We start from the raw sequence: 22,169 nt of genomic DNA, 5'->3' as shown, positions 1-22,169 counted from the left end.
GTTAATATATATGGCTCTACCACTACTTTTATAAAGGGAATGAATCTTTTGCTTTTGGTCTCCTGATGGAAATGATGACATGTAACTACATTCTGTTATATGACAGCAACTCTGTACTTCCCATTACAAAACAGACAAACAGAATGCATTAGCTGCCAGCATTGTACCATAGTCCTTCCAGAAAGCCTCGGAGACGTGTGCCACTTTACTTCGCCAGGCGTGATTAGAACACGAGCAATATTCATGAAAATTAAATCCCAGAAAAGAATAATGGTAATCCACGTTTTCGAACATCGCCGTGTTGTCCAAATCCTAGTTATTGGCACTTAGAAAATAAATGTCCCACTCAGCTCAACGGGCTTTGTATATATAGGGCTCGATTCTGAAAGAATTTACGCCGCGTAAATTCAAAGCTGCACCGGCGTATCTTCTTTCTGTATTCAGAAGGCAAGATACGCTGAAATTAGGCTAAGATCCGACTGGCGTCGTCGTCTCTTACGCCGTCGTATCTTAGTTGCATATTTACGCTGGCCGCTAGGTGGCGCTTCCGTCGATTTCAGCGTAGAATATGCAAATGAGCTGGATACGCCGATTCAGAAACGTACGTGCGCCCGGCGGATTTTTTATCCGTTACCCCTGCTATATGAGGCGTATCCTATGTTAAGTATGGCCGTCTTTCCCGCGTCAAATTTTAAATTTTTTACATTGTTTGCGTAAGTCGTTCGCGAATAGGGATTTGCGTAAAATGACGTCATCGTCGTAAACATTGGCTTGTTCCGGTTTATTTTCAAGCATGCGCACTGGGATACCCCCACGGACGGTGCATGCGCCGTTAAAAAAAAATGTCATTTACGTCGGGTCACGACGTATTAACATAAAACACGCCCCCATCACATACATTTGAATTGCGCGCCCTTACGCCGCCAAAGTTACACTACGCCGCCGTAACTTACGGCGCAAATTCTTTGAGGATAAGGAAAATGCGCTGTATCAGAGATACGCTACGCCGGACGTAGGAATGCGCTGCACTACGAGGATCTGGCCCTCTGTCTCCTGTCCATTCATTTTAGCTGAGGCTGCAGAGAAAGGGACTGGGGAATCTGTGTCCTTAGTCCCTTTCTTTGTCTCAAAGGTGAGATGTCAGAGGTCTGTTAAGACCCCTGATATCTCACCAAAGGCCCCCCCAACAGCGCTAAAAAAAAAATTGCAATAAATATTTAAAGAAATGAATTGTAAAAAATAATAAAAATAAAAAACACACTGACACCATCCACTCCCCACCCCCCCCCCCCTAAAAAAAGAAGAAAGCATTGTAAAAAAAACATTAATAAAAAATAAAATACTGACATATGTGCCACTGTCACATGACATTAAAAAAAAGTATCGGTAATCGGTAACGGCGAGTACTTGAAAAAAAAGTATCGGTACTTGTACTTGGTCTTAAAAAAGTGGTATCGGGACAACCCTAAAATTTCTGTACATAATGCACTCCTGGTTTTTATTGCCCCTTTAACCACTTGCCGACCGCGCACCGTCGTTATACGTCCACAAGGTGGCTATGCTGGGCGAGAGCACGTAATATGACGTCCTCTCTCCCAGCCGCCACTAGGGGCGCGCGCACCCCCCGCTCGCCCCCGACTCCCGTGCGTGTGCCCGGCGGGCGCGATCGCCGCCGGGCACACGCGATCGCTCGTTACAGAGCGGGGACCGGGAGCTGTGTGTGTAAACACACAGCTCCCGGTCCTGTCAGCAGGGGAAATGCTGATGTTCGGTTCATACAATGTATGAACAGAGGATCAGTGTTTCCCCTAGTGAGGCCACCCCCCCCCCCCCCAAAGTAAGAACACACCCAGGCATACTTAACCCCTTCCCCGCCCCCTAGTGTTAACCCCTTCACTGCCAGTGGCATTTTTATAGTAATCCAATGCATTTTTATAGCACTGATCGCTATAAAAATGCCAATGGTCCCAAAAATGTGTCAAAAGTGTCCGAAGTTTCCGCCATAATGTCGCAATACCGAAAAAAAAATCGCTGATCGCCGCCATTACTAGTAAAAAAAAATATAATAAAAATGACATAAAAATACCCCCTATTTTGTAAACGCTATAACTTTTGCGCAAACCAATCAATAAACGCTTATTGCGATTTTTTTTACGAAAAATATGTAGAAGAAAACGTATCGGCCTAAACTGAGGAAAAAAAATGATTTTTTTATATATTTTTGGGGGATATTTATTATAGCAAAATGTAAAAAATATTCATTTTTTTCAAAATTGGCTCTCTATTTTTGTTTATAGCGCAAAAACTAAAAAACGCAGAGGTGATCAAATACCACCAAAAGTAAGCTCTATTTGTGGGAAAAAAAGGACGCCAATTTTGTTTGGGAGCCACGTCGCACGACCGCGCAATTGTCTGTTAAAGCGACGCAGTCCCGAATCGCAAAAAGTACTCTGGTCTTTGGGCAGCAATATGGTCCGGGGGGTAAGTGGTTAAGACACTTTAACTGTTAGTAAAATTTGACCACATCCACTATTTGATGTGGTTTGGAAGGTGTGTGTGTGAGGGGGGGGGGGGATTTTTGGGGGGGGTCGTGGTTGAGTTCCTGCACCTATTTTCTGAGAAAAAAAGGACTGCTCAGGACAGAGAGCAACCGGCTGACTCAGAAAAAAGTCAGTGACGGCCACAGCGGACACTGCAGCTGGCAACTACAGCACCTTCATGATGATTCAAGGGGGGCGCAATTGCCCCCCCTTGCCCCTACTTGCAGATGCCCATGATTGCTTTATACAGCGCTAACCCAACCGCTGCATGCAGCATTATCTCATTGACTTAATTTGCTTTTCCCAGCAGGCTCTCCTCTCTCCTCTGGTCTTTTGCATCCACTGCCACGTAAAAATAGCCGTTCTGTGAATATTTTAGAACACACTTTAGCCATTTAAGTATTTATAAACCCTAAAATTTACCCATTAACCACGTGAAGACCAGGCTTTTTTTCTGGCACTTTGTGTTTAAAAGTTTAAATCAGTATTTGCTGCTAGAAAATTACTTATAACCCCCAAACATTATGGGCCAGATCCACGTAGGAGATACGACGGCGTATCTCCAGATACGCCGTCGTATCTCTGAGTCTGAGGCGTCGTATCTTGGCGCCTGATTCAAAGAATCAGATACGCCCGAATTTTGCTAAGATACGACCAGCGTAACTCTCCTACGCCGTCGTATCTTAACTGCATATTTACGCTGGCCGCTAGGGGCGTGTACGCTGATTTACGCCTAGAATATGTAAATCAGCTAGATACGCCAATTCACGAACGTACGCCCGGCCGTCGCAGTACAGATAGACCGTTTACGTTAGGCTTTTTCCGGCGTAAAGTTACTCCTGCCATATGAGGCGCAGCCAATGTTAAGTATGGACGTCGGGCCGGCGTAGAATTTTCCGTTGATTACGTCGTTTGCGTAAGTCGTTCGCGAATAGGGCTGTGCGTCATTTACGTTCACGTCGAAAGCATTGGCTTTTTGCGGGTTAATTTGGAGCATGCGCACTGGGATACTTTCACGGACGGCGCATGCGCCGTTCGTAAAAAGCGTCATTTGCGTGGGGTCACAATACATTAACATCAAACACGCCCACATGTTCCATATTTGAATTAGGCGGGCTTACGCCGGCCTATGTACGCTACGCCGCCGCAATTTTGCTTTGAGAATACTGCATTTGCCTGTCAAAATAGCGGCGGCGTAGCGTAACTACGATACGCTACGCCCGCTTAAAATTACGCCGTTCTACGTGGATCTGGCCCTATATATATATATATATATATATATATATATATATATTTAGCAAAGACCCTAGGGAATAAAATGATCATTGCAATGTTTTATGTCACACGGTATTTGCACAGCGCATTTGTGCAAAAAACGCATTTGTTTGGGAGAAAATACACTTTAACTGCTTCCCGACCGCTGCACGCATATATACGTAGACAGTGATAGAGCGGGGAGATGCTAATGTAAACAAGCATCTCCCCGCTCTGCCTAGTGACAATGACAGTGATCACCGCTTCCTGTAATCAGTAGCGGCGATGACTGTCTTGTCACACACAGCCCATCCCCCCCTACAGTGAGAAACACTCACTAGGGCACACTTAACCCCTACAGCGCCACCTATTGGTTAACCCCCTTCACTGCCAGTGCCATTTTCACAGTAACCAGTGCATTTTTATAGCTCTGATTGCTGTAAAAATGACAATGGTGCCAAAAATGTGTCAAAAGTGTCCGATGTGTCCGCCATAATGTCGCAGTCACGATAAAAATCGCTGATCGCCGCCATTACTAGTAAAAAAAAAAAAAAATTATTAATAAAAATGCCACAAAACTACCCCCTATTTTGTAAACGCTATAACTTTTGCGCAAACCAATCAATAAACGCTTATTGCGATTTTTTTACCAAAAATAGATAGAAGAATACGTATCGGCCTAAACTGAGGAAACATTTTTTTTATATATATATTTTTGGGGGATATTTCATATAGCAAAAAGTTTAAAATATTGTTTTTTTTTTTTTCAAAATTGACGCTCTATTTTTGTTTATAGCGCAAAAAATAAAAAACTCAGAGGTGATCAAATACCACCAAAAGAAATCTCTATTTGGGGGGAAAAAAGGACGTCAATTTTGTTTGGGAGCCACGTCGCACGACTGCGCAATTGTTAGTTAAAGCGACGCAGTGCTGAATCGCAAAAAGTGGCCCGGTTATTGAGCAACAAAATGGTCTGGGGCTTAAGTGGTTAATGAATAAAAAAAAAACAAAAGCAAAATATATACCCCAGTTTTTTTGTATAATATAAAAGATGATGTTACGCCAAGTAAATAGATGATTAACATCAATAGATTGCTTTAAAAAAGACCTGGATACTTTCCTAAATGTACAGAATATAACTGGGTACTGACATTTATAGGTAAAGTTGTTCCTGGAAAAATCTGATTGCCTCTCGGGGGGACCAGGAAGGAATTTTTTCCCCTGCTGTAGCAAATTGGAGCATGCTCTGCTGGGGTTGTTTGCCTTCCTCTGGAATAACATGTGGGTATAGAATTGGGTATATGGGATTGTATGATATTTTTTATTTTATTTGATTATTTTTATGGTTGAACTGGATGGACATTTGTCTTTTTTCCACCTGACTAATTATGTAACTATGTCATGATTTAAAATTGCGCACGCTCGTGGAATGACGACAAACTATAATACTTAAAAATCTGCATAGGCGAGGCTTGAATTTTTTTTACAGGTTAACGATTTAGAGTTACAGAGAAGGTCTAGCACTAGAATTATTGTTCTCACTCTAACTTTTGTGGTGCAAACACTGTTTACGTATGTGTGCGAGACTTACGTATGTGTGCGAGCACAGAGGGATGGGGCGGCTTAAAATTCTTTCTTATTTTTATTTCTATTACAAGATTTTGGGTGTTGGTGGTGGAGTTTGGTGGTAATGGTGGGATTTTGGGTGGTGGTGGTGGCAGTGGGGTGGGGTGGTGATGGTGGGATTTTGGGTGGTGGTTTTGGTGGTGGGATTTTGGGTGTTGGTGGTGGAGTGGGGTAGTGGTGGAGGGATTTTTCACTGTGGTGGTGGTGAAGTGGGTTGGTGGTGGTTGGATGTTGGGTGGTGATGGTGGGCTTTCTTGATTTATTTTATTTTTACACTGTCCCTTTTATTCATTTTTTTTAATAATTTTTATTTCTATTACAATATTTTGGGTGTTGGTGGTGGAGTTTGGTGGTGATGGTGGTATTTTTGGTGGTGGTGGTGTTGGTGGCAGTGGGCTGGGGTGGTGATGGTGGGATTTTGGGTGGTGTTGGTGGTGAAATTTTGGGTGGTGGTGTTGGTGATGGTATTTTGGGTGTTGGTGGTGGAGTGAGGTGGTGATGGTGTTGGTGGTGGAGTGGGGTATTGGTGGTGGACTGGAGTGGTGATGGTGGGAATTTGGGTGGTGGTGGTGGACTGGTGTGGTGATAGTGGGATTTTGGGTGGTGGTGGTGTTGGTGGCAATGTAATGGGTTGGTGATGGTGTTGGTGGTGGGATTTTGGGTGTTGGTGGTGGAGTGGGGCATTGATGGTGGGATTTTGGGTTGTGGTGGTGTTGGTAGCAGTGGGGTGGTGATGGGATTTTGGGTGGTGGTGGTGGAGTAGGGTAGTGGTGGAGGGAATTTTCACTGTGGTGGTGGTGAAGTGGGTTGGTGGTGGTTGGATTTTGGGTGATGATGGTGGGTGGAAGAATTTTTTTTACTACTGTAGCCCCTTTTTCTGATTGGACAGTTTCTTGTCAATTGAGAGTGGGAGCCGGGACCTGTCGGGAGAGTATTTGTGGGCAGGTTAGGTCATGTGGGGTGGTTGGCAAGAGTCAGAGTAGTTTTGTTTCCTCTTGGGGTACACAGTTATTGACTGTGTTCTCCAGGAGATGTTGAATGGTCCACCTTTGGCGGTCCAAGGAGATTGTGACAGTCATCCCCCACCTCTTCTAATCGCAGGCCTCCCTCCTCTTATGAAAACCAAAGCTTGTGTGGCCTTATAGTAAACTCCATGCAAGAGACTAATAACCAAGCTTCGCTCGGGTCAAGAGATAAATGAGTTGAGAGAATTCATTTTCCTTGAGAGCCGGCGTGAGTAGTTTGTCAGCGTGATCTTGACTTTAGTAAATCAGACCCTTTGACTCTGTACTTGTGGATGTTACCTCTGGCTGTTTTAATGCTCACTCATACCTAACGGCTTTTTAATGCTCTCTTCATGCATTATTTAACTTGCGAACAGCACATTAAGAGGTCAGATCACTTTCACTCACTTAGTACTACACGCTTTTACTACACAAATCTTAACTCTGTTGAAAACTTTCTTTTGCAAAATGCAGTCAAACCTTTTTACTGGAAAGGAAAGCCAAAATCTTGGCCTAAAAACAACTTAAAGCGGAGTTCCGGCCACAATTTCACTTTTTAAATATAAATACCCCTGTAATACACAAGCTTAATGTATTCTAGTAAAGTTAGTCTGTAAACTAAAGTCCGTTTTGTTAGGTTGTTACAGCATTTAGACACTTTATAAAATAGAAATTGACTGGGGCCATCTTAAGTGTGGGCATCATGAAGCCAGACTGTATGACTTCCTGGATTTCAGCCTTGCAGACCTCGCACATGCTCAGTGCTGCACAAGCAGTGTCAGATCAGGTTTCAGCACCTGTGCTGTCCAAGTCACATGATTCTTCGAGACTGGGGAGTGCACAGACTCCTGGAAAGTTACACCCACTACATTCCCAGGAGTCTGTGCGGTGTAGGTTAGGAAGCTTAAGCACCTAGGTGCAGGAAGTGGGAAGATTAACCAGTTCCCGACCCCCGCATGTACATATACGTCCACAATATGGCACGTACAGGCACATGGGCGTACACGTACGTCCTCGCCTATTAGCGGGTGGGGGGTCCGATCGGGACCCCCCCCCGCTACATGCGGAGGTCGGGTCCGCTCGGGGAGCGATCCGGGACCACGGCGCGGCTATTTGTTTATAGCCGCTCCGTCGCGATCGCTCCCCGGAGCTGAAGAACGAGGAGAGCCGTGTGTAAACACGGCTTCCCCGTCCTTCACTATGGCGGCGCATCGATCGCGTCATTCCCTTTATAGGGAAGACACGATCGATGACGTCATTCCTACAGCCACACCCCCAAACAGTTGTAAACACATACTAGGTGCACCCTAACTCCTACAGCGCCACCTGTGGTTAACTCCCAAACTGCAACTGTCATTTTCACAATAAAGAATGCAATTTAAATGCATTTTTTGCTGTGAAAATGACAATGGTCCCAAAAATGTGTCAAAATTGTCCGAAGTGTCCGCCATAATGTCGCAGTCACGAAAAAAATTGCTGATCGCCGCCATTAGTAGTAAAAAAAAATAAAAAAATAAAAATGCAATAAAACTATCCCCTATTTTGTAAACACTATAAATTTTGCGCAAACCAATCGATAAACGCTTATTGCGATTTTTTTTACTAAAAATAGGTAGAAGAATACGTATCGGCCTAAACTGAGGAAAAAAAATGTTTTTATATATGTTTTTGGGGGATATTTATTACAGCAAAAAGTAAAAAATATTGCTTTTTTTTCAAAATTGTCGCTCTATTTTTGTTTATAGCGCAAAAACTAAAAACCGCAGATGTGATCAAATACCACCAAAAGAAAGCTCTATTTGTGGGGAAAAAAGGACGCCAATTTTGTTTGGGAGCCACGTCGCACGACCGCGCAATTGTCTGTTAAAGCGACGCAGTCCCGAACTGTAAAAACACCTTGGGTCTTTAGGCTGCATATTGGTCCGGGGCTTAAGTGGTTAACTATTCTGCCTAGCAACAACACTTTGAAGGCATCTAAAAAAAATTTTTTTTCGGAAAGGACTAATGACATTTTTTTAAAACTACTGATGTAATGTTATATTTATGGGTGGAACTCCACTTTAACTTCAAAAGCAAAGTACTGTTCCATCTCTCCCTCCCCCCCAGCTTGTAACCGGGTTGCAGGTTGTCTGGTGGGGAGCCAGAACTTTTTTTTGCCAGTACCCACTCCCACTTCCTCAATCCTCTCCTAGGCTCGTCCTATCCCCCTCCCGGATGGCAACCCTGTCCCAGTAGCAGTGCCGGGTTAAGGTCAAAGTGCACTGACATTATCACTGGAATGGTCTGTAGACCTATCCTTTAACCACTTAAGGACCGCCGCACGACGATAGACTTCGACAGAATGGCACGGCTGGGCATAAGGGCGTACATGTACGTCCCCTTTAAGAACCCAACCGTGGGTTGCGAGCACGCCCCCGGCGGCGCACTCGCGACCCGGTCCAAAGCTCCGTGACCGCACCCACGGTGTCCCGCGATCGGGTCACAGGGGTTGAAGAACGGGGAGAGGGTTGTGTAAACAAACCTTCCCCGTTCTTCTCTGTGGCAGTGTCAGTGATCGTCTGTTCCCTGTCATAGGCAATGATGATCAGTGATGTCACACGTACAGCCCCGCCCCCCCTACAGTAAGAAACACACATGAGGTCACACTTAACCCCTACAGCGCCCCCTAGTGGTTAACCCCTTCACTGCCATTGTAATTTTCACAGTAATCAGTGCATTTTTATAGCACTTTTTGCTGTGAAAATTACAATTGTCCCAAAAATGTGTCAAAAGTGTCAGATGTGTCCGCCACAATGTCGCAGTCATGAAAAAAAATCGCTGATCGCCGCCATTACTAGTAAGAAATAAATATTAATAAAAATGCCATAAAACTCTCCCCTATTTTGTAAACGCTATAACTTTTGCGCAAAACAATCAATAAACGCTTATTGCGATTTTCTTTTTACCAAAAATATGTAGAAGAATACGTATCGGCCTAAACTGGGGAAAACATTTCTTTTTATATATATTTTGGGGATATTTATTATAGCAAAAAGTAAGAAATATATATATTTTTTTAAATTGACGCTCTATTTTTGTTTATAGCACGAAAAATAAAAACCGCAGAGGTAATCAAATACCACCAAAAGAAATCTCTATTTGTGGGGAAAAAAGGACGCCAATTTTGTTTGGGAGCCACGTCGCACGACCGCGCAACTGTCAGTTAAAGCGACGCAGTGCCAAATCGCAAAAAGGGGCCAGGTCCTTAACCTGCATAGCCGTCCGGGTCTTAACCGGTTAAGCCCCTCTACTTTTATACTCTTTTTTTGACCACACCCAAAATTTACCTCCACCTCCAATCCCAGGAATTTCCAATTACCAAAAATTCCCAGGTATCCCAGGCATGAAAAAGTATACGCGATGCTCAGTCCACTGTAGACATGAAGAACTGTGTAGTAATTGTTGTCAACTAACTGGAAACCACATTTTCATTTTCAAACTGTTGTTGACAAATAAAACCTGACATCTGATAGGTTGTTATACTACCGCCTTGTCAGATAACCCATAGACCACAGTGGGGTGGATTCAAGAAGCAATTGCGCCTGTGTAACCATAGGTTACACAGCGCAATTGCTTACTTGCCCCGGCGTAACGAGTGCTCCTGATTCAGGAACCTCGTTACGCCGACTGCAGCCTAAAATCTGCGCGGCATAAGGCTCTTATGCCCGCATATCTTAGGCTGCATTCTAGCGATGGCCGCTAGGTTGCGTTCCCGTTGTGCTCAGTGTATAGTATGCAAATTGCATACTAACACCGATTCACAACGTTGCGCGAGCCCTGCGTACGCAATTTACGTCGTTTACGTACGGCGGTTTTCGCGCAAGGCAGCCCATGTTACGTATACCCGTCGTTCCCGCGTCGCGAAATTTGAATTTTACGTAGTTTGCGTAAGTGAATCGTGAATGGCGCTGGACGCCATTCACGTTCACTTTGAAGCAAATGACGTCCTTGCGACGTCATTTGCCGCAATGCACGTCGGGAAACTTTCCCGACGGAGCATGCGCTCTACGCTCGGCGCCGGAACTCGCCTAATTTAAATGATTCCCGCCCCCTACGGGATCATTTAAATTGCGTGCTCTTTCACCGGGCATTTTGCTGGTGCGCCCGCGCAATTTACGGAGCTTCTGCTCCGTGAATCGAGGGCAGTACAAAAAAATTGCGGGGGCGCAGGGCAAAATCGTTGCCCTGCGCCCTCCGTAATAAATGCGAAAATCTCTTTGAATCCGGCCCAGTGTTCCAAAATCTATTCCATCAGCTTGTTCCATGTCTGATTAATGATGACAATTCTATATATATATTTACATTACTGTTCCCTAAGTAATGCCCATCCACCACGATTTTGCCTTACCAATTATCAGTTGCTGGTTAATTAAAAGAGATAGATCAATTAGAGTAATTTGTTTCTTTTTTAATTTTATCGTTCAGCCACATTAGCTGAGTCATTATCAATTCTCCATGTAGAGAATAGTAGAAAGGATAATTCCCCAAATAGATATTAACTGGGAATGAAGATTTTCTCGCTCAAGTAGACATCAAATGAGTTCGATCTTAGACCTGTGGCAATACGTGACTTTTCGACTTTTCCTGTGTTCTGCATTGTGCCTGGTTACTTTACACTCCATGTACGTTTTCTTACAGTGTTTTCTTTATTTTTTATTTTTACTATGGTTTTACATACACTCCATGGCTACTTTATGAGGAACACCTGCTTGTTAGGCTGGGTTCACACTACGGTTTTCCCGTCCGTCAGCCGCATACGATTTCAGTATTGAAAACGTACGGGCCCGGACGGGAAAACGTAGAGATAGACAATGCATTGCAAATCGTATGCACTCGGATGCATCCGGGTGCGTACGATTTGCTGGCAAAACGTTTTTTAAACGTACGCAAAACCGTGTTCAACCACGGTTTTGCGGTCGTTTTTAAAACAGTATGGCAACCGCATACGTTTTCCTTTAACATTAATGTTAATGGAAACGCACATATGTGCGGTGCCATACGTTCCCGTCCGTTTCAGCCGCATACGTTTTTTCATATAAATCGTATGCGGCTGACGGACGGGAAAACCGTAGTGTGAACCCAGCCTCAAAGAGGAAGTAAACCCTGATGGGTTTTACTTCCTCTTTGTTTCCCTGCAAAGGTAAAGCATAATGGGCTACTATTAGGGATGAGCTTCGTATTCAACTCAAAACTCATGTTCGACTCGAACATCGTATGTTCAATCGTTCGTCGAAATACGAACAAAACGGGTCGTTCGCGCCAAATTCGAGTTACGTTTCACAGTCCATAATTCACTGTGGCATCGCTGGCTGATGATTGGCCAAGCATGCACTATGACCCGCATGCTTGGCCAATCACAGCTTGCAAAAAACGGGGAGCCATAATTGGCCAAAGCCAGGGTGGCTTTGGACAATTATGGCTCAGGGGGTTTAGGATACGACAAAGAAATATAAAAGGCCGCCTGCAGGTCGGCCTTGTGTAGTGTGTTGCGGTGGTTGAGAGGACAGAGAGAGTGTCATTTTTTGCAGGTAGATAGAGCAGGCAGGCAGGCAGGCAGGCTAGTCAGTTAATGTTACAGTGTGTAGAGGATATATATACATCCCAGGTGTTGTACATATATTTATACACTGTATAGTTTAGCTAGATCAGTTCTTCCTAATTTACTGGCAGGCAGGTAATTGTGCTTGCTGCAGTATTCTTACGTGGTTTATTGCCTGTGTGCTCTGTAGTTTGCACCTAAAGCTACTTGGTGTGTACTGGCCGTGTGCTCTGTAGTTTGCACCTAAAGATTCAGGAGCAGTGATTTTAATGATGCTTCAATTTAAAAAAAATGAAAAATTCCTTTAAATATTGTACCTGCTGGGTGTCTATTGTATGCCTGTGAAAACGTCTTTGAGAACCCAGGTTTTGCCTGAAGGAACATGTATCAATGAAAAAAAAGTTTTAAAAACTGTAGTTTTTTCAGGAGTCCTGAAAAAAACAACCGTTTTTAAATCTTTTTTTCCATTGATACATGTTCCCTGGGGCAAGACCCGGGTTCTCAAAGACGTTTTACAATAATAACTTGCATATTAGGCTTTAAAATGAGCACTTTTGAATTCGAACGTTCGAGTCCCATAGACGTCAATGGGGTTCTAAATGTTCACGCGAACGTTCGGTCCATTCAAAGTTTCTGGTGCGAACCCAATGGGGGGGTGTTCGGCTCATCCCTAGCTACTATGCATCGCATAGTAGCCCGTTATGTGTCACTTACCTGAAACCGAAGCCTGCGATGTCCCCGCTTTCCCCTCTTCTACAAAGCATCCATCTTCCTTCTGGGTATTGCGGCGCTGTGATTGGCCGGAGCCATGATGATGTTGGGAGCCGCCAGTCACGGCACGATCTCCTTTAGAAATGGCACGCTCGTCGTTACTAAAGTGCGCCTGCACCGTTGTCTGTGGGGCATGCGCCGTAGACATCGGCGCCTATCTCATTTGTAAATATCTGCTAAACCGTGGAGGTTTGGGAGATATTTCTTGCACCTACAAGTAATCCTAAGGCCGCATTCACACTGTAACGCGACGTATTTCGGCGTATTTAACCTGCGATTTGCCGCGACAAAACGTGTCTTTTTTTTTTTTTTTTTACAACACATTGTTGTCTATGGCCGAACGCCAATGGCGCCTGAAAAAAAGGGTCCGGGACTTTTTTTCAGGCGGCGTTTCGGCGTGAGATGTGATCTCCATAGACATCAATGTGAAATCTCCCCTCCAGCGGCACGAGCGTCGGGCGTCTGGCGTGAAAACGCCTAGATGTGAATGGAGCCTTAATCTAGGCTTACCTGTAGGTAAAAGTGGTTGTAAAGGGTTTACAACCACTTTAACTTTGTGCAGTTTGGACAAATCAGAGATTAATCAATGACGTGGATGAAGGGAACAAAATAAAGAATGGCAGAAAAAAAATTCAGCTGGTGATGACAGTAAATGTACACTTTAAGAGATAACGATTTCTGCAATCGCTTGAGTAGCCTGGAGTCCTACAGAGACCATAAAGCAGCCATAACCCAAGTCAATTGACTTTTTAGTATATCCCTATAGCAGTGGTCATCAACCCTGTCCTCAGAGCCCACTAAGGCCTCGTACACATGATTGGTTAACCAGAGGATAACGGTCTGATGGACCGTTTTCATCGGTCCAACCCGATCGTGTGTGGGCCCCATAGGTTATTTAACCTTCAGGTTAAAAAAAAGCCAACTTGCTTTAAAATGTAACCGATGGATTGCTAACCGATAGGTCAAAACCTGATCGTTAGTACGCACAATCATCGATTAAAAATCCACGCATGCTCAGAATCAAGTCGACGCATGCTTGGAAGCATTAAACTTCGTTTTTTTCAGCACGCCGTTGTGTTTTACGTCACCGCGTTCTGACACGATCGGTTATTTAACCGATGGTGTGTAGGTGCGAGTCATCAGCTTCATCGGTTAACCTATCACAACGGTCCATCCGTCCGTTCTCATCGGATGGACTGATCGTGTGTACGCGGCTTAACAGGCCAGATTTAAAAATAGCGGTGCTATACCGTCGGAATTGCCGCAGGATTCGGCCGCTAGCGGTGCGGTATTAACCCCCGCTAACGGCCGATAATAGGGTTAATACCGCACGCAATGCGCCTCTGCAGAGGCGCATTGCGGGCGGTATTATCGCGGTTTTTACATTGTTTTAAATGGGAAGGGCGGGTGAAGGAGCGGTATACATACCGCTCCTCTCACCGCTCCAAAGATGCTGCTTGCAGGAGATTTTTTTCTCTCCTGCCAGCGCATTGCCTCAGTGTGAAAGCCTAGGATGGCATTTTTATTTTTTACTAGTATTGGTGGCGATCTGCCATTTTTATCGGGACTGTGACATTATGGCAGACACATCGAACACTTGTGACACATTTTTGGGACCATTGGCATTTTTAGAGTGATCAGTGCTATAAAAATGCACTGATCACTGCAAAAATGTCACTGGCAGTGAAGGGGTTAACACCAGGGGGCGATCAAGGGGTTAAGTGTGTCCTAGGGAGTGATTCTAACTGTGGGTGGGGGTGGGACTTACTAGAGGAGGAGACTGATCGGTGTTCATAAATTGTATGAACAGACGATCATTCATTTCTCCCCTGAGTCGTGCTCCCGGTTCTCGCTGTGTCACGAGTGATCGCGGGGGCCCGGCGGTCATCACACCCGTCGGGCACTCGCATCGGCTCTGGGGCAAAGCAGCGGGTGCGCACGCGTGCCTCCAGCGGCGCTCGTGTGTCCCTAGTGGCCACAGGGCAAAGCAACGTCACATAACGTTGTTTCGCCCAGCCAGGCCATGTTGTCGCAGTAAAACTGTGACGGCTGGTCGGCAAGCGGTTAAAGGGTCACTAAAGGAAAAAAAAAATGTTGCCTAAAATGAATGTCTGCAAGGTAGACAGACAGAATAGTGTAATGATTCTGTTAAAAAACTAGTAAATACCTATTAAATTCCTTCATCTATATCACCTCCGGCATTCTAGTTTCTGTTCTCTCATTCACTTCCTGGTTTGCAGCGCTCGTTCATGTAAGAACTACATTTCCCAGTATGAACTGCGTCACGCTCAGTAATTCACACCTCCTTGAAGTCTCTAACACATAGAGAGCGTCCTGCCGCACAGATGTAGTTCCCAGGAGGGGGTGAGCACGTCACTGACCACCGCAGTAAAGCCTCCCTTCACGGTGGTGAGTAACAATCAGACAAGCAGGAAGTGAACAGAACAGAGAAGAAATAGAGCAATTTCTGAGCAAAAACGAACAATGAGGAAGTGAAAAGAGGAATGTCTGCAGGTAAAGGATGCTTATTATAAAAAAAATGAGGACAACATTTTGGGCCAGATTCTCAAAAGAGATACGCCGGCGTATCGCCTGATACGCCGTCGTATCTCTGAGTCCGCCCGTCGTATCTATGCGCCTGATTCTTAGAATCAGTTACGCATAGATAACCATTAGATCCAACAGGCGTAAGGCTCTTACGCTGTCGGATCTTAAATGCATTTTTTTTTTCGCCGCTAGGTGTCGCCAACGTCGTTTTCCCGATCGAGTATGCAAATTAGCAAAATACGCGAATTCCCAAACTTACGCCCGACGGACGCAGTGAAGTTACGACGTTTACGTAATATTTGCGACGCGTAAAGTTCCCCCTGGATATATGAGGCACAGTCAATGTTAAGTATGGGCGTCGTTCCCGCGTCGAAATTTGAAAATTTACGTCGTTTGCGTAAGTCGTCCGTGAATGGCGCTGGACGCCATTTACGTTAACGTCGAAACCAATGGCGTCCTTGCGACGTCATTTAGCGCAATGCACGTCGGGAAATTTTAGGGACGGCGCATGCGCAGTACGTTCGGCGCGGGAACGCGCCTAATTTAAATGATCCACGCCCCCTAGCCGGATCATTTGAATCAGGCGGGCTTGCGCCGGAGGATTTACGCTACGCCGCCGCAACTTTACAGGCAAGTGCTTTGTGAATCAAGCACTTGCTCGTAAAACTTGCTGCGGCGTAACGTAAATGAGATACGTTACGCCGCCGCAAAGATGCGGCGATCTACCAGAATCTGGCCCTTTGTGCTTTCCCAACATACATAGAAACGTGCTGCCCTTTAGCAGACATGTGGTAGTGCCCTTTGTTAATGGCATCTCCACACATCTGAGGCTGTCAATCACCTGCTGTGTGCTGGAGCAGAGACAGGGCCATCTCCTGGGACTGACTAGTGTCAGCATAGACTGTCAGGCCGCGTACACACGATCAGTCCAACCGATGAACACAGGATCAGTCCATTCATGGTTAACCGATGAAGCTGACTGATGGTCTGATGTGCCTACACACCATAGGTTAAATAACCGATCGTGTCAGAACGCTGTGACGTAAAACACAACGACGTGCTGAAAAAAACAAAGTTCAATGCTTCCAAGCATGCGTCGACTTGATTCTGAGCATGCGTGGATTTTTAACCGATGCTTTTGCATATTAACCATCGGTTTTGACCTATCGGTTACCAGTCCATCGGTTCAATTTTAACCACTTCCCGACCGCCGCATGTATATGTACGTCCACAGAATGGCACGTACAGGCAAATGGGCGTACATGTACGTCCTTGCCTTCTAGCGGGTGGGGGGTCCGATCGGGACCCCCCCTGCTACATGCGGCGGTCGGATTCCCGCGGGGAGCGATCCGGGACGACGGCGCGGCTATTCGTTTATAGTCGCCCCGGAGCTGAAGAACGGGGAGAGCCGTATGTAAACACGGCTTTCCCGGGCTTCACTATGGCGCTGCATCGATCGAGTGATCCCTTTTATAGGGAGACTCGATCGATGACGTCAGTCCTACAGCCACACCCCCCTACAGTTGTAAACACACACTAGGTGAAACATAACTCCTACAGCGCCCCCTGTGGTTAACTCCCAAACGGCAACTGTCATTTTCACAATAAACAATGCAATTTAAATGCATTTTTTTGCTGTGAAAATGACAATGGTCCCAAAAATGTGTCAAAATTGTCCGAAGTGTCCGCCATAATGCCGCAGTCACGAAAAAAATCGCTGATCGCCGCCATTAGTAGTAAAAAAAAAAGAATTAATAAAAATGCAATAAAACTATCCCCTATTTTATAAACGCTATACATTTTGCGCAAACCAATCGATAAACGCCTATTGCGATTTTTTTTTACCAAAAATAGGTAGAAGAATACGTATCGGCCTAAACTGAGGAATTTTTTTTTATATATATATGTTTTTGGGGGATATTTATTATAGCAAAAAGTAGAAAATATTGATTTTTTTTCAAAATTGACGCTTTATTTTTGTTTATAGCGCAAAAAATAAAAACCGCAGAGGTGATCAAATACCACCAAAAGAAAGCTCTATTTGTGTGAACAAAAGGACGCCAATTTTGTTTGGGAGCCACGTCGCACGACCGCGCAATTGTCTGTTAAAGCGACGCAGTGCCGAATCGCAAAACCTGGCCTGGGCATTTAGCTGCAAAATGGTCCGGGGCTTAAGTGGTTAAAGCAAGTTCTAAATTTTTTGACCAAAGGTTAACTGACCGATGGGGCCCACACACGATCGGTTTGGACAGATGAAAAGGTCCTTCAGTACGTTTTCATTGGTTTTGACCGACCGTGTGTACGCGGCCTCAGAAGTGACTCATGCAGATGGCAGAGAAAGAGAAATCACAGGTAGGTGCTTTGGATTGAGGCAATTACACAACATAGAAAGATATGCTTTGTTCATTTTACATTTCAGAGGATCACAACCACCGTTTTGTTTAATATAAATAAATTACCTCAATGCCGCGGTTTTTCCATTCTTGTGCATACAGGTGACTATTCGCGTTTGATAGCCAATTTGTATATCCCAATATCTGTTCTCTTGGCGGTTTTTCCTATTGCGGTTTCTCTTCTTTTTGATTAGCTCCCGGGCCTCTGGGTCCTTTAAGGCCTTTTCTCTCTCCTTTGCCCGTTCCCTGTTCCGCCCTCTCTTGCCAGCTTGCCGTACATGCCTGGACAGAGGCATGGAGCAGGAGCTCCAAGGTCCCACGCTGAGGCTGTACATATTCTCCTCCCCTTCGCAGGGTGACGTCTGGCAAACTTGGAACTCGGTGAGGTTCGGGCAGGCCGACCCACCAAACTGGGCCGTGGCCAACACATGGCGCGTTCGGTGTTGCAAGCCATTGCCGCACGTCTTGGAACATTCCGACCAGGGGGAGAACTCGGACACCACGCAGTCCTGGGGGCAGGGAATAAGGCACCCTTGTTCCAGCCTGGGCTTCGGCTCGAAGTATTCGCATATACTGTCATCGGCCTCCGACCCGGTGGCTTTTTGTAAACAGACGACTTCCCGGGTCTGGATTCCTTCCTCGCCCTTTGTGCACTCTGAAGGCTTTTCCGGCAACCTTGACGTTACCGGCACACACTGGTTCCAGCTGCCCAGCTGCCAGTCGTATAGTTCTTTGTGCCAGTCGCACACCCTAAAACAGTTCTGCTGGTTTTCAGGTCTGTCGATCTGTTTGCAGTTTGTGGGGAGGGTTGTCCATCCCTCAATATGGGCGCACCATACGGCCCTTGTTTGAATCCCACCGGGCCCACATTCATCTCCCATGCATCTTCCCCAGGGACCTGAAACATAAAATACAGCAGAAGATAAGACAATAGTATCAGTAATCATAACCTATTCATGATTTGTACAACATTCTACAAACCTAGTCATAAATATCAAAAGCTGAGGCTTAAACCCAACAAAGAACTTCTCTTATTTGCCCCCTTTTGGTCTGTTACACATAAAAGGGTCTCGTACTGTATCTGTTTGTTAACCAGTTTCTCTCTACAGCATTTTTTTCTTTTTTTTGCGTAAAATTACTTAAAGTGGAGTTCCACCCATTTTTTTTATGTTTGTCTGTGCTGCATGCCCTAATCTCATAGTGTTCAGAATGGACAATTTTTATTTAATTTGTTGCTTGTAAATACCTTTATTTTGTAGTCCTTCATTACTTCCTCCTCCTTATTTGCCTAGGCTATTTGCAAGGGTTTCTGGGATAGGCATCATGTTTCCCAGTAGTCCTTGCAAACCTGACTGAAACCTATTACATTGCTTGTGCACTGAGCATGTGCGAGATATGCAAAGCTGAAATCCAGGAAGTCATACAGTCTGGCTTCATGATGCCCACACTTAAGATGGCCACGGTCTATTTCTAGATTATAAACTATTTAAATGCTGTAACAACCTAACAAAACGGACCTTAGTTTACAGACTAACTTTACTAGAATACATTAAGCTTGTGTATTACAGGGGTATTTATATTTAAAAAGTGAAATTGTGGGTGGAACTCCCCTTTAACCACTTAAAGTGGAGGTCCGCCTAAAAAAAAATATTAAAAGCCAGCAGCTACAAATACTGTGGCTGCTGACTTTTAATAAATGGACCCTTACCTGTCCAGGGTGCCCGCGATGCCAGCAGCCGAAGCCGATCAATGGCTCGGCTCTCGGCTGCCCCCGCCGCCATCCTCAGTGAGGGAATCAGGAAGTGAAGCATTGCGGCTTCACTTCCCGGTTCCCTACTGCGCATGCGCGAGTAGCCCTGCGTGTCCTCACTGGTCCCCGCTGTCTTCTGGGACCTGTGTGTTTCCCAGAAGACAGTGCAGGGAGGACAGTGTAGGCACCAGACATGAAGTAGATCATGTGTGCTATGTACAGGGTGCAGAATCCAGGCGTGTGCTATGTACAGGGAGCAGATTCAAGGCATGTGTTATGTACAAGGTGCAGATTCCAGGTGTGTGCTATGTACAGGGTGCAGATTCCAGGTGTGTGCTATGCACAGGGTGCAGATTCCAGGCGTGTGCTATATATAGGGTGCAGATTCCAGGCGTGTGCTATATATAGGGAGCAGATTCTAGGCATGTGTTATGTACAAGGTGCAGATTCCAGGTGTGTGCTAGGCACAGGGTGCAGAGTCCAGGCGTGTGCTATGTACATACCTCCCAACTTTTTGAGATGGGAATGAGGGACACCTATCAGCAAAATGAGGAGAATGAGGGACAGAGGGACATTGCTCCAAATCAGGGACAGTCCCTCAAAATCAGGGACATTTGGGAGGTATGTATCTATAGGGTGCAGAATCCAGGCGTGTGCTATATATAGGGACCAGATTCTAGGCATGTGCTATGTACAGGGTGCAGATTCCAGGTGTGTGCTATGTACAGGGTGCAGATTCCAGGTGTGTGCTATGTACAGGGTGCAGAATCCTGGCGTGTGCCATGTACAGGGTGCAGAATCCAGCTGTGTGCTATGTACAGGGTGCAGATTTCAGGCATGTGCCATGTACAGGGTGCAGATTACAGGCGTGTGCTATGTATAGGGTGCAGATTCTAGGCATGTGTTATGTACAAGGTGCAGATTCCAGGTGTGTGCTATGCACAGGGTGCAGAATCCAGGCGTGTGCTATATATAGGGTGCAGAATCCAGGCGTGTGCTATATATAGGGAGCAGATTCTAGGCATGTGCTATGTACAAGGTGCAGATTCCAGGTGTGTGCTATGTACAGGGTGCAGATACCAGGTGTGTGCTATGTACAGGGTGCAGATACCAGGTGTGTGCTATGTACATGGTGCAGATACCAGGTGTGTGCTATGTACATGGTGCAGATTCCAGGTGTGTGCTGTGCACAGGGTGCATAATCCTGGCGTGTGCCATGTACAGGGTGCATAATCCAGGTGTGTGATATGCACAGGGTACAGATTTCAGGCGTGTGCTATGTACAGGGTTCAGAATCCAGGCGTGTGCTATGTACAGGGTGCAGAATCCAGGCGTGTTCTATGTACAGGGTGCAAATTCCAGGCGTCTGCTATGTACAGGGTTCAGAATCCAGGTGTGTGCTATGTACAGGGTGCAGAATCCAGGCGTGTGCTATGTACAGGGTGCAGAATCCAGGCGTGTGCTATGTACAGGGTGCAGAATCCAGGCGTGTTCTATGTACAGGGTGCAGAATCCAGGTGTGTGCTATGTACAGGGTGCAGAATCCAGGTGTGTGCTATGTACAGGGTGCAGAATCCAGGCGTGTGCTAAGTACAGGGTGCAGATTTCAGGCGTGTACCACTCATATGCACGCCTATGGCGGACACCTTGCTGATCCCCGATTCCAGGGGGAGGGGGTGCTTGCCCCCCATTGCCCCTACCTGCAGACGCCCATGGTTCAGGCATTAACATTTGTTTTACCCTGCAACAGGATGCTTTCGTGTGCATGGGACCTTAAGTACTACCGCAGCTTGATGTCACGGGGTCTTTTTACACATTTAATAAGCCACCTATAAATAATTTTATTATAGAGCCGTCTAAAAACATATCATTTTATAGACAATACTAGTAAGTTATTTTGTTTTACGCTTCTATATTCCACGTAGCCAGCTGGGAAAGATAGATTAAGCCCATAAAAAAAACTCCTTTGGTGTTCCGCGCTGATTACATTTAAATCGTAGCTTCAAAGATTTCCAGCACACTTACTAAATAAATATACGCCACATACAAATGCAATTCCCTTTCCATTCCAGCGTGATTACACCTTGGTTTATCTCTCATCGACCTTTCGCAAATAACAAGATCACAGCTGTATTAACTTCACTCTGAGCAAGCAGGGACGCACGCTAGTAGGCTGTACGCTTTTTTTTTTATATTTTTTCAGAAAATTACAGAAAAGCTCAATATGAGGACACCGGCAGAGCCCTAAATGCGTAAAAAAAAAATGCAAAAATATAAAAAAAAATAGACATAACCGACAATTTCATCGCAATTCCACAAACAAAAGCGGCGGAATCCATATTGCAGCCATCGCTTATCGTCAGACAGCACCTTGGACAAGACGGTGCGCGTTTTAATTAACATTATTTTTGTTTTTTTTTGCGCTTAAAGTGGATCCTGTTCCCCCCCGCATGAAAGAGCGAATTCTCGCGTGTCCCGGAAAATAATGAAAGAAAAGGTACCACTGGCTCTAATTGCATTTTCAAACGCAGAGTGAAGCCAATTAAATTAAATTGATGAATCTGAACACAAACAATCCCGACAGTCGGAGGAGGAGGATGGACATGGGAATATACAAGAATCTGAAAGCGTAAAAAAAAAAGAAAAAACAAAAGAAGAAAATATTTACCGTATATACTCGAGTATAAGCCGAGTTTTTCAGCAAAT

At 45.3% G+C, this 22,169-nt stretch overlaps 1 protein-coding gene across 1 annotated transcript in view; it reads right to left on the bottom strand.

The window, feature by feature from the left end:
• Positions 1-22,169, bottom strand: part of THSD7A (thrombospondin type 1 domain containing 7A) — a 395,672-nt gene that overhangs the window by 189,604 nt on the left and 183,899 nt on the right. Inside the window, exon 2 of the mRNA XM_040352268.1 lies at positions 17,780-18,611. Coding sequence (XP_040208202.1) covers positions 17,780-18,611 — 832 coding nt within the window. The remainder of the gene's footprint in view (positions 1-17,779; positions 18,612-22,169) is intronic.

Source organism: Rana temporaria, chromosome 5 (genome assembly GCF_905171775.1).
Source record: "Rana temporaria chromosome 5, aRanTem1.1, whole genome shotgun sequence".
Lineage (NCBI taxonomy): Eukaryota > Metazoa > Chordata > Amphibia > Anura > Ranidae > Rana > Rana temporaria.
This window is presented reverse-complemented; position numbering and strand designations above follow the sequence as displayed.